The following is a 14,829-nucleotide window of genomic DNA, read 5'->3' as shown; positions in this document are numbered from 1 at the left end:
ACCTAGGAGGTGCTCAATAAAATAAACGTATTAGACAAAATAAGTGTATTTTTATTTAAAAAATACATGGGATGAAACTTACAGGACAAACATAGGATGAAAGCATTTTCTCTTTCTGAAAATATTGAATAGTTTATATTTAAAGTTCAGAGTGGGATGAATTATGTTTTTACAGCATTGTGCTTATTTTTACTAAAACAAAGCTATCCTTTTAGGGGGCAACAGTAGCAGAGATTAAGAAACAATATCGTTTGCTGTCACTTAAATATCATCCAGATAAAGGAGGTGATGAAGTTATGTTCATGAGGATAGCAAAAGCTTATGCAGCGTAAGTATCAGTAGGACCCGTTACGCATTTTTAGGAGTGGTAAAGATAGTTTTTTATTTGACTAAAATAGTTGTCATTGCTTTTAAATGCTGACCTTATATGTTGAGTCTTTTATTTATGGAACTGGCTGACAACCCTAAACTGCTAATTTTTTTTTTTAAGATTTTATTTATTTATTTGACAGAGACAGCCAGTGAGAGAAGGAACATAAGCAGGGGGAGTGGAAGAGGGAGAAGCAGGCTCCTAGCGGAAGAGCCTGATGTGGGGCTCGATCCCACAACGCTGGGATCACGCCCTGAGCTGAAGGCAGATGCTTAACGACTGCGCCAGCCAGGCGTCCCTAAACTGCTAAATTAACTAAACTTGAATTTTTAGCAACTTAGAGTAGTGCTTTTGCCCTGTGAAGTTAGTTAAATTAAGTAGTAGGTAATATGTTAATTGAGTTATTTATAAGCATTCTGATTAGAAGAGGATATACTTACACCTTGTTTTCATTTCTAGGCTTTTATTAGACTAGATCTATTTCTCTTATTTTGGTAATGTAGCTTGTCTCATCAGGCTATCTAAAGAATAGTTTAGTTTTTGGGAAACAAGACAGAATATATAAAATTAGAGGTGGTTTTTCCTTGAGTGTTAATATTACAAGAGATAAAAGTTAGCTGAATTCTTCAGGACTCATAGGCATATCCCCATACAGCTCTTATGTTAAAGAGTAAAATACAGACAAGATGTTGTCTATTTTTAGAGGACTCAGTGATGTATAATTTTGTGCTGATTTTAAAAATAGAAGTAAATAATAGGAGGGGTTCCTGGGTGGCTCAGTTGGTTAAGCATCTGCCTTTGGCTCAGATCATGATCCCAGAGCTGTGAAGTTGCCCTGTGCCGTGCATCAGGCTCCCTGCTCAGTGGGGAACCTGCTTATCCCTCTTCCTTTGCCTGCCGCCCCCCCTGCTTGTGTGCATGCTCTCTCTCTCTGTCAAATAAATAAATAAAATCTTAAAGAAAAAAAAGAAGTAAGTGGGATACTCAGATGTAATAGCAAGTGCAAGTGGTATATGACTTATAGAAGATTGGGAAGTACTCATTTTGTGCTTAATAAAAGTATATTGACTGTCTCCTCTCCCCTCTTTTTTTGAGTTGCTTGTTATATACATGAATATGATTTTGTGATAGCCTTCAGGAACTTCCTGAAGTGTGTACTACATTTTGTTTTCTGCATAGCAGATGTCCTCCAGATTTCTGTCTTTTAGTTGCTGTCTCCCCCTTTTTTCACTGTGTCTTCTCCAAGCATTTACTCTCATTGCACGAGTGTTTCAGTGCTTCAGTTGCTGTCTTCAGGTAATTTAAGAAGAACTGAAGATACGCAGAGAAGTCAGATAGCTAAGATTGTTTAATTGGTAGTTTTAATTCCAGTGTCTTTGGGGTTTTTTTTCCTCTCAGTTTTCAGGTATTGTAACATTCTTAAGTTCATGATTTTGTTCTCACGTTACTAGAAATCTGACTCTTTATGTTGTATGGTCACTATTCTAAAAAGTACAGAAGAATAATATATGGCCTTTGGTTTTAACTCAATTATATGATCAAGCTATAGAATGTTTTTTAAGTAAAATGTCTTAAATAGTTGATGGTCCATCAGACAAATGAAGAAATAAAATGATTATGGGACCTAGAACTTTGAGATCTTGTAACTTGTGTAAGTATAAATGAATTAGATAAAGGTACATTTTACTAAATATAAGCTCTGGGTGATTGAAGTTCCCATTCTATGCATAGCTCTAGCAGCCTAAGTATAACTCAAGCAGCTTTTGGAATGCATTTATAGGCTTTGAACTGCAAAGTTTTTTAGAATTTGCTTTGGCTATTGAGGATATTTTCTCTTCCCTTATTTGCCCATTGTAATAACAAGCTGGGTCATTCCTGTTTCTTCATACCAGTTTCTAACTTTTAAAGGAAAGGAGGTCTGGGTGTTTCTGAGGAGTTAGACCAACGATTGAATTTTCTGGTTCATAGCTTCTGGTTTCTTTTGGATATAGTTGGGATTTGGCTTTCAGGTGTAAAACTTATGTTTAAGCTACTCTATAACAAGTGGACAATGTAGATGTTACTTTAAAGCTATTTTTTTTTAATGTGTTTTCATGTGTTCCTATGCATGAATATGTAACTTAGCTTTACGTAGTCAACTCAGGGTCATTCACCTATAATTTAATGAAAACATTCTCTAGCTTAGGAAAATCTGGGACCCCTGAAACTCTATACAGAATTTATGTGTATATGTAACCATGTGTTTTTCCAGGGCAGAAGGGTTAGAGATTTTATCAGATTTGTAATAGGATCTATGTAATAGATCTATGTAATAGGATCTATGACACAACCTCCTACCTGCAAAGTTAAGGGATATAATCATGTTTAGGAAACTTTATACTCATTGAATTTTTAAAAATTATGTTAATATCATTGGTATTGTTTAAGCTTATTATATATGAATTATACTAAAATGACATTATATATGAATTATACTAAAATCTTTTTTTAAAGATTTTTAAAATTTATTCATTTGATAGAGAGCAGGAGAGCCAGCATAACAAGAAGCCAAAAATTAGTTGCTTTCTTACACTTTTAAAAAGTTTGTGGTAAAAGTTCCTTTAATTTGATTGAGTATGGAGCATGGTACCTGTCACACACCAGTTGCACAAGTCAACTTAATGAATGAATTAATGGAATGGTAATCAGTTGCGTGTGCAGTTTGAAAAAATCAAGTCTTCTGTGATGTGAGCTCTGCTTTATTTTGCAAAATCTGAGGGCATTGTATAGAGAACAGAGCAGTTTACCATGCTGCCATCAGAAAGGTAGAATGGACAGATAATTATTTTTGGGAAAAGAATCTGATTAGAAGACAGAATATTGAGAAAAATTACAGCAAAAGCCCTGGGTAAGTGGACAGTTGTACAGGGAAACCAGGGCAAAATTTTTTGAGAAATATCCCCCCCTTAGTAAAAAAGAGCCACCATAAGCACCCCTCCTTGTGAACCAGCAACCTCTCTACAGTTGTATGGTCACTTTTTGTTGGCTTCTGTACCCCTCCTTGTGAACCAGCAACCTCTCTACAGTAGTATGGTCACTTTTTGTTGGCTTCTGTATTTTACTGTGGACTTAGGTCAAATAGTATAAGTGGAGTTAAAGTTAGAAAGGGACTGAAGATGTGCCAATGTACTTGTTTTCATAAATGACCAAATTGATAAGTTTAAAAATATTTTCAATCCCTGATGAACATAGATGCAGAAATCCTCAACAGAGTATTACACATTCAATAGTACATTAAAAGGATCATTCACCACAATCAAGTAGGATTTATTCTGGGGATGCAAGGATGTCTCAGTATTTGCGAAATCAGTCAGGGCGATACACCACAGTAACAGAACAAAGAATAAAAATCAGATGATCATCTCAATAGATTCAGAAAAAGCATTTTGCAAAATTCAACATCTGTTTATGATAAAACTCTCAACAAAGTGATTTTAGAGGGAACATACCTCAACATAATAAAGGCCATATATGAAACACCCACAGCTTACATCATACTCAGTGGTGAAAAACTGAGATAAGTCAAGGATGTCCATTCTTACCACTTTTATTCAACATAGTACTGGAAGTGCTAGCCACAGCAGTCAGACAAGAAAAAAATAAATGAATAAAAGACATCCATATTGGAAAGGAGGAAGTTAAACTGTAACCTTTTGCAGATGGCATACTATAGATAGAAAACCTAAAGACCACCAAAATACTTTTAAAAGTAATAAATGAATTCAGTGAAGTTGCAGGGTACAAATCTTTCTTTCTTTCTTTCTTTCTTTTTTTTTTTTAAAGATTTAATTTGTTTATTTGACAGAGAGACAGCCAGCGAGTGAGGGAACACAAGCAGGGGGAGTGGAAGAGGAAGAAGCAGGCTCCCAGCAGAGCAGGGAGCCCGATGCGGGGCTTGATCCCAGGACCCTGGGATCATGCCCTGGGCTGAAGGCAGACGTTTAATGACTGAGCCACCCAGGCACCCCGCAGGGTACAAATCTAATACCTAGAAATAGGTTGCATTTTTACCCACTAATAATGAAATAGCAGAAGGAGAATTTAAGAAAACAATTTCATTTACAATTGCATTAAAAAGAATAAAATACCTAGAAATAAACTTGAGATGAAAGACCTCTGTACTCAGTATAAAACACTGATGAAAAATTAAAGATGACACGAACAAATGGAAAGATATTCCATGCTCATGGATTGAAGAATTAATATTTTTTAAATGTCTGCATTCCCCAAAGAGATCTATAGATGCCATGTAATCCCTATCAAAATACCAATAGCATTTTTCACAGAACTAGAATAAATAATTCTAAAATCTATATGGAAGAGACCCTGAATAGCCAAAGCAATGTTGAGGAAGAAGAACAAAGCTGGACATATAACAATTCCAGATTTCAAGATATACTATAAACTTATAGTAACTAAACGTATAGTATTGGCACAAAAATAGACACATAGATCAGTGGAACAGGGTAGAGAGCCCAGAAATAAAAACCTGTGTTTATATGGTTAATTAATCTATGACAAAGGAGGCAAAAATACACAATGGGGAAAGTCTGTCTCTTTAAAAATGGTGCTGGGAAAACTGGACAGTTACATGCAAAAGAATGGAACTGGACCACTTTCTTATATCATACACAAAAATAAACTCAAAATAGATTAAAGACCTAGTTATGAGACCTGAAACCATAAAACACCTAGAATAACATAGGCAGTAATTTCTTTGAGATCAGCCATAGCAGCATTTTTCTAGATAAAAATCATAAGGCAGGGGTGCCTGGCGGGCTCAGTCAATAGAGCATGTGACTCTTGATCTCAGGGTTGGGAGTTGAAGCCCCACATTGGGCGTGGAGCCTACTTAAACAGATTTAAAAAAAAGATTGTAAGGCAAGGGAAACAAAAGCAAAAATGAATTATTGGGATCACACCAAAATAAAAAGCTTTTGCACAGTGGAGGAAACCAATAAAACAAAAAGGCAACCTACTGAATGGGAGAAGATGTTTGCAAATGATATATTCAATAAGGGGTTAATAGCCAAAATATATAAAGAACTATGTAATGCAACACCAAGAAACCAACAATACAATTAAAAAATGGGCAGAGGACCTTAATAGACATTTTTCCAAAGACAACATATAGATGGTCAATAAACACATGAAAAGATGTTCAACAGCACTAATCATCAGGGAAATACAAATCGAAACCACAATGAGTTATCACCTTTCACCTGTCAAAATGGCTGCAATTGAAAAAAAGTGTTGGTGAGGATGTGGAAGTTTCTGTGCACTGTTGGTGGGAATGTAAATTGGTGCAGCCACGGTGGAAAACAGTGTGGTGGTTCCTCAAAACATTAAAAATAGAAATACCATGTGATCCAGTAATTCCACTACTGGGTTTTTACCCAAAGAAAGCAAAGACATTCATTCAAAAAGATACATGCACCCCTGTGTTCATTGCAGTATTATTTACAATAGCCAAGATGTGGAAGCAACCCAAGTGTCCATTGATAGATGAAATGGATAAGGAAGATGTGGTACACAGCCACACACCCACACGACTATTATTCATCCATAAAAAAGGATGTGATCTTGCCATTTGTGACAACATGGATGGACCTAGAAGGTATTATGCTAAGTGAAATAAGGCAGAGAAAGATATACCATGTGATTTCATGTATATGTGGAACTTAAAGAACAAAAAAAATAACCAAAAAGCAGAAACAGATCCATTAATACAAAGAATAAACTGAGGTTGCCAGAGGGGAAAGGGATGGGAGGATGGGCAAAATGGGTAAAGAGGAATAGGAAATACACATTTTTACAGAAAAAATAAGTCACGGGAATAAAAGGGAATAAAAATAAGTCATAGGGAATATAGTCAATGGTATTACGATAGCATTGTATAGTGAAAGATGGTAGCGACACCTGTGGTGACCATGGCATAACTTATAAAACTTGTCAATCTCTATTTTGTACACCTGAAACTAATGTAATATTGTTTGTTATACTTCAATTAAAAAAAAATAGGGGGCACCTGGCTGGCTTAGACAGTGGAGTGTGCAACTCTTGATCTCAAGGTTGTAAGTGAAAGCCCCACGTTGGGTGTAAAGCTTACTTAAAAAAAAATAATAAAAAATAGAAATTATGTTTTAGATGAAAAAAAGTTGAAATCATTGAAAATTTTTGCTATTTTTTAAAGGCACTTCTGTATTTTCTCTCTTAACGTGGAGCTTTGTTGAAAACTACATTGTATCCTGTGTGTGTATATTCTGGGAAGGTTAAAATTAGATTTGGACATACACATAATCTTTTGCCACTTGGTCTTCAAAAAATGCCTTTCTTACGGTATTACTGGTCATTCTGTGTGTGTCTGCCTTCTCTCCTTAACAACATTGTAAAGTTTTTGAAGGAATTGAAATTTTCTGTTAGTGTTTTTTTAACATCTTTTTTGGGACCCGGAATAAAACCACTCTTTCTGTGCCTTGAGCCATGGCCCAGATCAAGGGTTATATATTTTTTTTTATGTGTTTAAAAAAATCACTGTCATTTTTATATTGCTGGGTTAGGAAGCTGTTGCTTTAGCAGGTATTTTCCTAGTCCTCCTGGCGTTGTTTTAGAAGAAAAGTGTGACCTCAGCACAATGCAAATGACCTTTTCTATAGCAATGGAATTTTGCAGGTGTTCATTTTTTTCTTTGAGAATGTGGTACCAGTTTTGGAGGGATTATTATTATTAATTTGTATTGTTTATAAATAGGTATGATTATTAAAGTATAAATAATGCTCATTGAAGAAATTTTGGAATGTGTATAAGGATACAAGAAAAAAGTCACCTATGGGGCGCCTGGGTGGCACAGTCGTTAAGCGTCTGCCTTTGGCTCAGGGCGTGATCCCGGTGTTATGGGATCGAGCCTCACATTAGGCTCCTCTGCTATGAGCCTGCTTCTTCTTCTCCCACTCCCCCTGCTTGTGTTCCCACTCTCGCTGGCTATCTCTGTCTCTGTCAAATAAATAAATAAATAAAATCTTTAAAAAAAAAGAAAAAAGCCACCTATAATCCTCCCTGCCTTCTCAGAAAATGTAGTAACCTTTGAAGTTTTGTCTTCCAGTTTAAACTGGCAAAACTTGAGAACCCACGGGCCAACCAGGAATTTCTGTAAAGGCTCAGTAGTTCTCATTTGCTTTACTGTAGAACTCCTTGCTTTCCTCTCTCTCTCTTTTTTCCTGATTTCATAGAGGCTTTTCTTGATTTTCTAAAGTTAATATCTATAAGAAATGAGTTCGTTAGTTAATAGAGTTTGTATATGTGAGTACTTTTCAGATATGGCATTCTAATTTTGCAGTTTTGTTCTTTTAATGCTAGTTTAACTGATGAAGAGTCCCGGAAAAATTGGGAAGAGTTTGGAAATCCAGATGGCCCTCAAGGTATGGTAAATAATAATTAAAAATTACTGGTGATGTGGTGTTTATATATATGTGTGTGTATATATAATGAAAATATTAATAGATTGAAAAGAATATTTTTATTTTCTTAGTTTGTGAATAGGAAAATTATAACCTCAAAGAGTTAGATATGTAAATGAGTTCTCTTTAGCTAATTTTTACTTTATTTTTCTTTCTAGCAACCAGTTTGAAAGATAGAACTTAGATTGGGTTGATGAGAAGAGTAATCACTGTAATTATTCATCATTTCCAGCTAGCAGTTGATAAAAGTTGGATGAAAACAATCTGTTTTTCTTTATTGACTTTGAACATTTTCTTGTATATTCGTAGTGTGTACATTACCCAGGACATATAAAAGAATTTAGATTTAATAAGAAGGAATTCATGTACTTCGGTCGAGTTTTTTTCTCCCCTTCAGGAAAAATCTATTAACTTTTATGTAATAGGAACACACATAATATAATCTTTCTCAAAGCTTTTTTTGGGGTGGGGGGGAATTGGGACGAACTTTGGGATATAACTAAATAATAAAACTGAAAGTGGAGATTCTTTAGAAATGCTCTTTCTATTTTAGCCACAAGCTTTGGAATTGCCTTGCCAGCTTGGATAGTTGACCAGAAAAACTCAATTTTGGTGAGTGCATGTAAATAAGACACATTATAATATGCTAGATATATCTTAGTGATATAAAGAGAGGTATAACAAAATATTGCTGTGCTGTTTTTGATGTTACTGTGTATCGTGAAAACTTTTTATATAATGGAAAAAAGAATTGGTTCTCATTATTAGGTTGCTGTTTGGGCAGTATGTTCTAAATGTAGTTTTAAAACCTTAAAGTTGTGATTTCTTTTCTTTTGGCAGTTTCAGGTCAGGTCTTATCCTTGGCTTAGAGAACTATGGTTCTTTGTGGTATCCTAAGTAGTACTCAAAATTTAAATTATCCTTCATTTCACATTTATCCAAGCTAACATAATGTTAACATATGCTAAATTAATGCTATATATATTCCATATGGTACTTAGGGAGGCAGTAGGATATCAGACTTTTTTTTTTTTTTTTAATAAGATTTTATGTATCTGAGAGAGAGAGAGGGAGAGGAGGGACACTGGGAGGGAGAAAGAATCAAGGCGGACTCCATACTGAGTGTGGAGTCCACGCGGGGCTCATTCCCATGACTGTGAGCTCATGACCTGAGCCAAAGCCAAGAGTTATACACTCAACCACCTGAGTACCTGAGCCACCCAGACGCCCCAGGATATCAGACTTTTAATCAGTGATAGATGCTGCAACTCTAAAACATCGGGAATCATTTTAACCTATGGTTTAGGAATAGATGTTTCCCTATTTCACATTTCTTAAAAATGATTAGGAGCTATCTTTGAAGCAGTAAAAGACAAAATTCATATAGTCTGTACTTTGTTTTGAAAATGGCTGTTTAATGTTATTTTATGGCTGACAAACATTCATTATCTTCAGGGATATATGGTTTCATATATAAGAGTGTCTGTCATGCTTAGGATTACTGTGGGAAAACTGGCGAAGAGAAAGATAGTTAGCTACCTGATTTGGGATCAAGTAGTAGGAGAAAAATCTAAGACCAATAGCCAGAAATTACTTGTAAACAGAACATTATGAAGTTGCTCCTTGATAAGGAACCAGGGTTCTGTTGTTTATTTCTAAGACACTAACTGCTTGCTGAGGTGTGCATCTGTAAGTAACTGACTGGAAGAAAAATATCATTTATAAAGCTGTTTTCCTGGTGTAATCTGAGCAGATTAAAAGGTAATTTATTATAGTGGATAAAATCATAAATTTTTAGAGTTGAAATGCCTGGATTCCAATCCTGGCTCCATCGCTTAGTGGCTCTGTGACCTGGGACAAGTCATGTAACCTGTGTGTGTTGCAGGTTCTCTATTGGCAAAAGGAAAATAATAATGGTACCTTTCTCATAGAGTTTGGAAATTAGGATTAAATGAAATAATACATGAGGAGTGCTTTTGATAGTGCTTCCTCCATGTAAGCCTAAAAATAAGTGTTTTTAGATGTTATAATTCACCTGTGAAAGCCATAATTATTTTCTTTTCAATTCTAGGTTTTACTTGTATATGGATTGGCATTCATGGTTATCCTTCCAGTTGTTGTAGTAAGTTCTAACTCTTTTGATTAACAGTTTTTGGGAAGGGAATTGGTGGCGTGCTTTGGAGTTTCCCTATAAGATTGCAATTTTTATTAGAATGTAAATCCATTGATCCTTGAATTTTAAGACTCTTATATTCAGCTACATTTTAAAGGCCTTCTAAAGGTGATATCATTTGAGTATGTTAAAGTATATCTCCTCCCAATACAAAAGCTACACACAACTGAAATAATACAGATGTATTTAGAATTGAGAATGTCTTCCTTTATCACCTGCCTCAAATTCACTTCTTCATTAGAGATAATCACTGATAAGTTTGGTGTTCTCCCTTTCAGATATTTTTAAAAAATATTATTTATTTTTGATGGGGTGGGGCAGAGGGAGAGGGAGAGAAAGAATCTCAAGCAGACTCCCTGATGAGCAGGGAACCCTATGCAGGGCCAGATCCCAGGACCCTGAGATCATGACCTGATCTGAAATCAAGAGTTGGACGCTTACCAAACTGAGGCACCCAGGCACCCCTTTCAGATATTTTTCTATGGATTGTATGTACATACACACTTAAAAAAAAATGTCATCTTACTGTATATATTGTTCTGTGACTTTTTTTGGTTCCTATATTAGGGGCACAACATATAGAGCAACCTCATTTTTAAAAACTATTGCAGAATACCTCAATATGGAGATAACATAAAGTTTATGATTTTACTGTTTCTTTTGTGACTGGTGGTTTTTTTCTGGTCTTATAGTTCCTCTGAGTCCCATAGTGAGACTAATAACTAACCTGTCTTGCCTTCTTCATAGGTTTGTTGTATGAGGATTCAGCTGTATGGAATCATGTTGAATGAAAGTAGTATATCAGCTGTAAAATTGCTCCTGCACTTATCAAATATTTATTGAATACAAACCGTGTCAGGAACCAGCTTGTTGCTTTTATAGCAATGGGTTGTTTTGTTTCCATTTTGTCTTCAATTTCTAACTGAACCATAACTGTTTTGATCATATATTGTATGAGTGGGTTGGTGTTTAGGTGTTGGGCAGCATAAATACTTGCTAAATAATTTTGAAATATCTAACGAAGCATTTGTTCTAAAGTTCAGATATTGTTGCTTGTTTCATGAACATTTAGAAAATTTGACCAGAAACATATTCTGCATCAAACCTAATATTTATTGTGGTTTTGATGCTTTTTTTATTGTTTAATTTTATTTGCATTTTAGGGCTCTTGGTGGTATCGCTCAATACGCTATAGTGGAGACCAGATTCTAATACGTACAACACAGATTTATACATATTTTGTTTATAAAACCCGAAATATGGATATGAAACGTAAGTAAATTTAAGTAGCTGTGATATTAGATTATTTTCTGAGTCATTTATGTGGAGTTGATATATATTCAACTGGAGACATTTCATTTCAGTTTTATACTCTTTCATATAACTAAAGCTGGAGGAGAATGCTAACACCCTTTATCACGTGTATTGTATTTTTGTTACTCCCATTTACTCAGAGATAGATACATACACACACACACACACACATATATATATACACACACATACATTTTTTTCCCCTAGAAATTTTATGGTAAAGTTTCATGTGTGTGAATTTTGTAATAATACTAGCTAATATTTCTTGAGTATTTGTTGTGTGCCAGGCATTGCTAGGGATTATGTATGTGTTAACTTATTTAATCTTTATTTTGCTCCTGTAAGTAAGCTGCTGTTTTTAGCACATTTTATCTATGGGGAAACTGAGCTTAAGGATACATACAGTAAGTGGTAGAATTAGGATCGAACTCAAGCAGTCTGGTTCCCAAGCCCTAAATTAGTATGATGTACTGTATTAATCTCAATAAAGTAAGTAGAAGTCTTGGATGTGTTGAAAGAAAACTTCCAGAATATTTCATTCCCAGAGTCTTATTTCAGAATTTCTTTATGGAAAAAAAAGTTCCGTTTAAAATACTTTCTTTGATTCCATAAAGCTAACATTATAAATTTTATACTTGGAATGTATAGTGTTGCCTTTCAGAATCACTGCTCTGCAGAACTTTTAGACACATCATAGATAAGCCCTGTTTCCCCTCCTTGGGAAAAAAAGAAAGGAAGATAGAAGTTTTAAAAAGTTTTAAATTGTGCCTCACTGTAGAATACATTTTTGTTCCAAAACCTAAATGGAGTTTTCTGTAGTTTGGCTTTGCCAGTTTTATTAATTTTTTTTTGGTGATGAGCAAGACTACTTAGAATCATGTGACTCTGTGAATAGATCTTTTATTTTTGGAATGAGCAGATCTTTTATTTCTGAGGAATAAGTGGATGTTACTCTCCCTTTTACACGCATATATCACTCTTTCTTATGTTGAATTGAAATTTTAATATAGAAACCCCCTTATGAAAGTGTTTCGTATTTATGATGTGTTTTAATCAGTGAGCTTGATTTCTATTTTATTTCTGAGGGTGACATTTAGCCTTACACTGTCCTATTGGAAGAGCGTTGTTTAGCTGCTGGTGGGCTTGGTTTTGTATCCTTGATTACTTTATTTTGGCATCATTTATTATATAGCTGTTTTAGGAGTAGTTGTTTCATGAAACATTTGAGGGTAGTGATGGTAGTAGTTAGTAGCTTACACCCACTACTGTGCTTACTGTGCCAGGCACATCTGAAGAAACTGAGGCCCATAGAGGTGAAGAATATCGTCCTAGGTCATTTAGTTAGTGAAACTCTAGGGTCTATGCTCTTAACCTCTGTGCTGTCCTGCTTTTTGTGAATACATTGTGTGTATTTTCTACTGGAAGGTGAGGTTGATGACGAGAGTAATGCTAATAGTGTGTGTGGCTGTGAGTCACATGTACATCGAAGAACATTCCCCATAAACCCTCCAGAGTTCCAAAATAAAAATTTCTTTCTTTTTTTTTTTTTAAAAGATTTTATTTATTTATCTGACAGAGATAGAGACAGCCAGCGAGAGAGGGAACACAAGCAGGGGGAGTGGGAGAGGAAGAAGCAGGCTCATAGCAGAGGAGCCTGATGTGGGGCTCGATCCCATAACGCCAGGATCATGCCCTGAGCCGAAGGCAGACGCTTAATGACTGAGCCACCCAGGCGCCCCCCAAAATAAAAATTTCTGTAAATTACAGAGTATTTCAGTTTACTTAAGGCCCTGAGCAGTCATGAAGTGAAGAAACCTAAAGCTCTTTTTAACTCCTTGTTTCTTAGCCTGTTTAATTATGGAGCACCTTTTCCCCCACATAATAGTTTTTAAGATCACATGGTATACTTAATAATTACTGTGTAGAAAGTTTCTGTGGAACACATGCTTAAGTCTAGAAGCAGATGCTATTTGAACTGATTTTAATGCGTCCAATGCTTTGGGGCCCTTAATTTGATGTATATTTCTATTTACTTGTGATAGGTAATATTGTACATATTTTAAAAAGTGAAATGTTTCTTTTTTATGGGAAAAATGAATACTTGTTAGTGGAGTTCAGATGATTTTAAGCTTTGCGTGCAAGTGGAAAACTGCCTCAGTATAGGACTAATGAAGTATTATAGGAGAGGAAATTAATAGGTGAGCAGATGTATTTATTTACCTTCATATTACTTTTGTTTTCTTAGGTCTTATTATGGTTTTGGCTGGAGCCTCTGAATTTGATCCTCAGTATAATAAAGATGCCACAAGCAGACCAACAGATAATATTCTAATACCTCAGGTTAGGCCTATCTCCCAGATTCCTTGATACAAGCATTTAGGTATTAAAGTTAATGCTTTTTTTAGGTATATATTTTTTAAAAATTATTTTATTTACTCTAGCTAATCAGAGAAATTGGCAGCATTAATCTAAAGAAGAATGAGCCTCCACTTACCTGCCCGTATAGCCTGAAAGCCAGAGTTCTTTTACTATCTCATCTTGCTAGAATGAAAATTCCTGAGACCCTTGAAGAAGGTATGATTCTAAAATCTACGGGGTTTTGTTTTTTTTTTTAATTTTACTTATTTATTTTAGAGAGCACACGCAAGCTGGGGGAGGGGGAAAGAATCTCAAGCAGACTCGGAGCTGAGGATGGAGCCTCGGGTGGTGCTTGATCTCACGAACCTGAGATCATGACCTGAGCCAAAACCAAGAGTTGGATGCTTAGCTGACTGAGCCACCCAGGCGCCCCTCTGCAGGTTTTAATGGTACAAAAGCAGTGGATTTAATTAGACCTCCTGGTGCAGTGTTTTGGCCTTGTTCTTTTTTGCTCAAATAATTGATCAGGGCCCTTTTAAAAAGAAATCTTTATGCTACATAATTCACAAATATTTTGAAGGTCTAAAGTAAGTCACATATTTTGACAAATATTAAAATTTAGTATTTCAAGGTGAGAGAATATTCTGAGAAATGTTTATTCAGTTGCAGATTATACAGTAATTTCTAGTGACTTTTTAAAAAAGATTTTGTAAGGTTTTCAAGCTTTACAGGGGAAGAAAAAATGGATTTCACAACAAATATCTCAGTTCAGTCCACCACTACTTCCATCACCTCCAGCAGTGTTGCTGATAAAGGATTTAATCTTTTTTTTTATTTATTTTTATTTTTTTTTAATTTTATTATTATATTATGTTAGTCACCATACAGTACATCCCCGGATTCCGATGCAAAGTTCGATGCTTCATTAGTTGCATATAACACCCAGTGCACCATGCAATACGTGCCCTCCTTACTACCCATCACCAGTCTATCCCATTCCCCCACCCCCTCCCCTCTGAAGTTGAAAGGCATCTTGTCTGCTTCCACAGTTCGGCTATTGTGGACAATGCTGCTATGAACATTGGGGTGCATGTGCCCCTTCTTTTCACTACATCTGT

The 14,829-nt window shown here is 35.4% G+C and overlaps 1 protein-coding gene across 2 annotated transcripts in view; it reads left to right on the top strand.

Moving 5' to 3' along the window:
- SEC63 (SEC63 homolog, protein translocation regulator) overlaps window positions 1-14,829 on the top strand; it is a 72,719-nt gene that overhangs the window by 22,214 nt on the left and 35,676 nt on the right. For both annotated transcript variants that reach the window (XM_034668940.1, XM_034668939.1), the window contains exons 4-10: window positions 216-328; window positions 7,766-7,827; window positions 8,420-8,478; window positions 9,938-9,988; window positions 11,203-11,311; window positions 13,599-13,693; window positions 13,795-13,927. In XM_034668940.1, coding sequence (XP_034524831.1) covers window positions 216-328; window positions 7,766-7,827; window positions 8,420-8,478; window positions 9,938-9,988; window positions 11,203-11,311; window positions 13,599-13,693; window positions 13,795-13,927 — 622 coding nt within the window. The remainder of the gene's footprint in view (window positions 1-215; window positions 329-7,765; window positions 7,828-8,419; window positions 8,479-9,937; window positions 9,989-11,202; window positions 11,312-13,598; window positions 13,694-13,794; window positions 13,928-14,829) is intronic.

The sequence above is a fragment of the Ailuropoda melanoleuca genome, chromosome 10 (genome assembly GCF_002007445.2).
Source record: "Ailuropoda melanoleuca isolate Jingjing chromosome 10, ASM200744v2, whole genome shotgun sequence".
Lineage (NCBI taxonomy): Eukaryota > Metazoa > Chordata > Mammalia > Carnivora > Ursidae > Ailuropoda > Ailuropoda melanoleuca.
The sequence above is the reverse complement of the archived record's forward strand: the minus strand, read 5'-3'. Positions and strand labels throughout refer to the sequence as shown.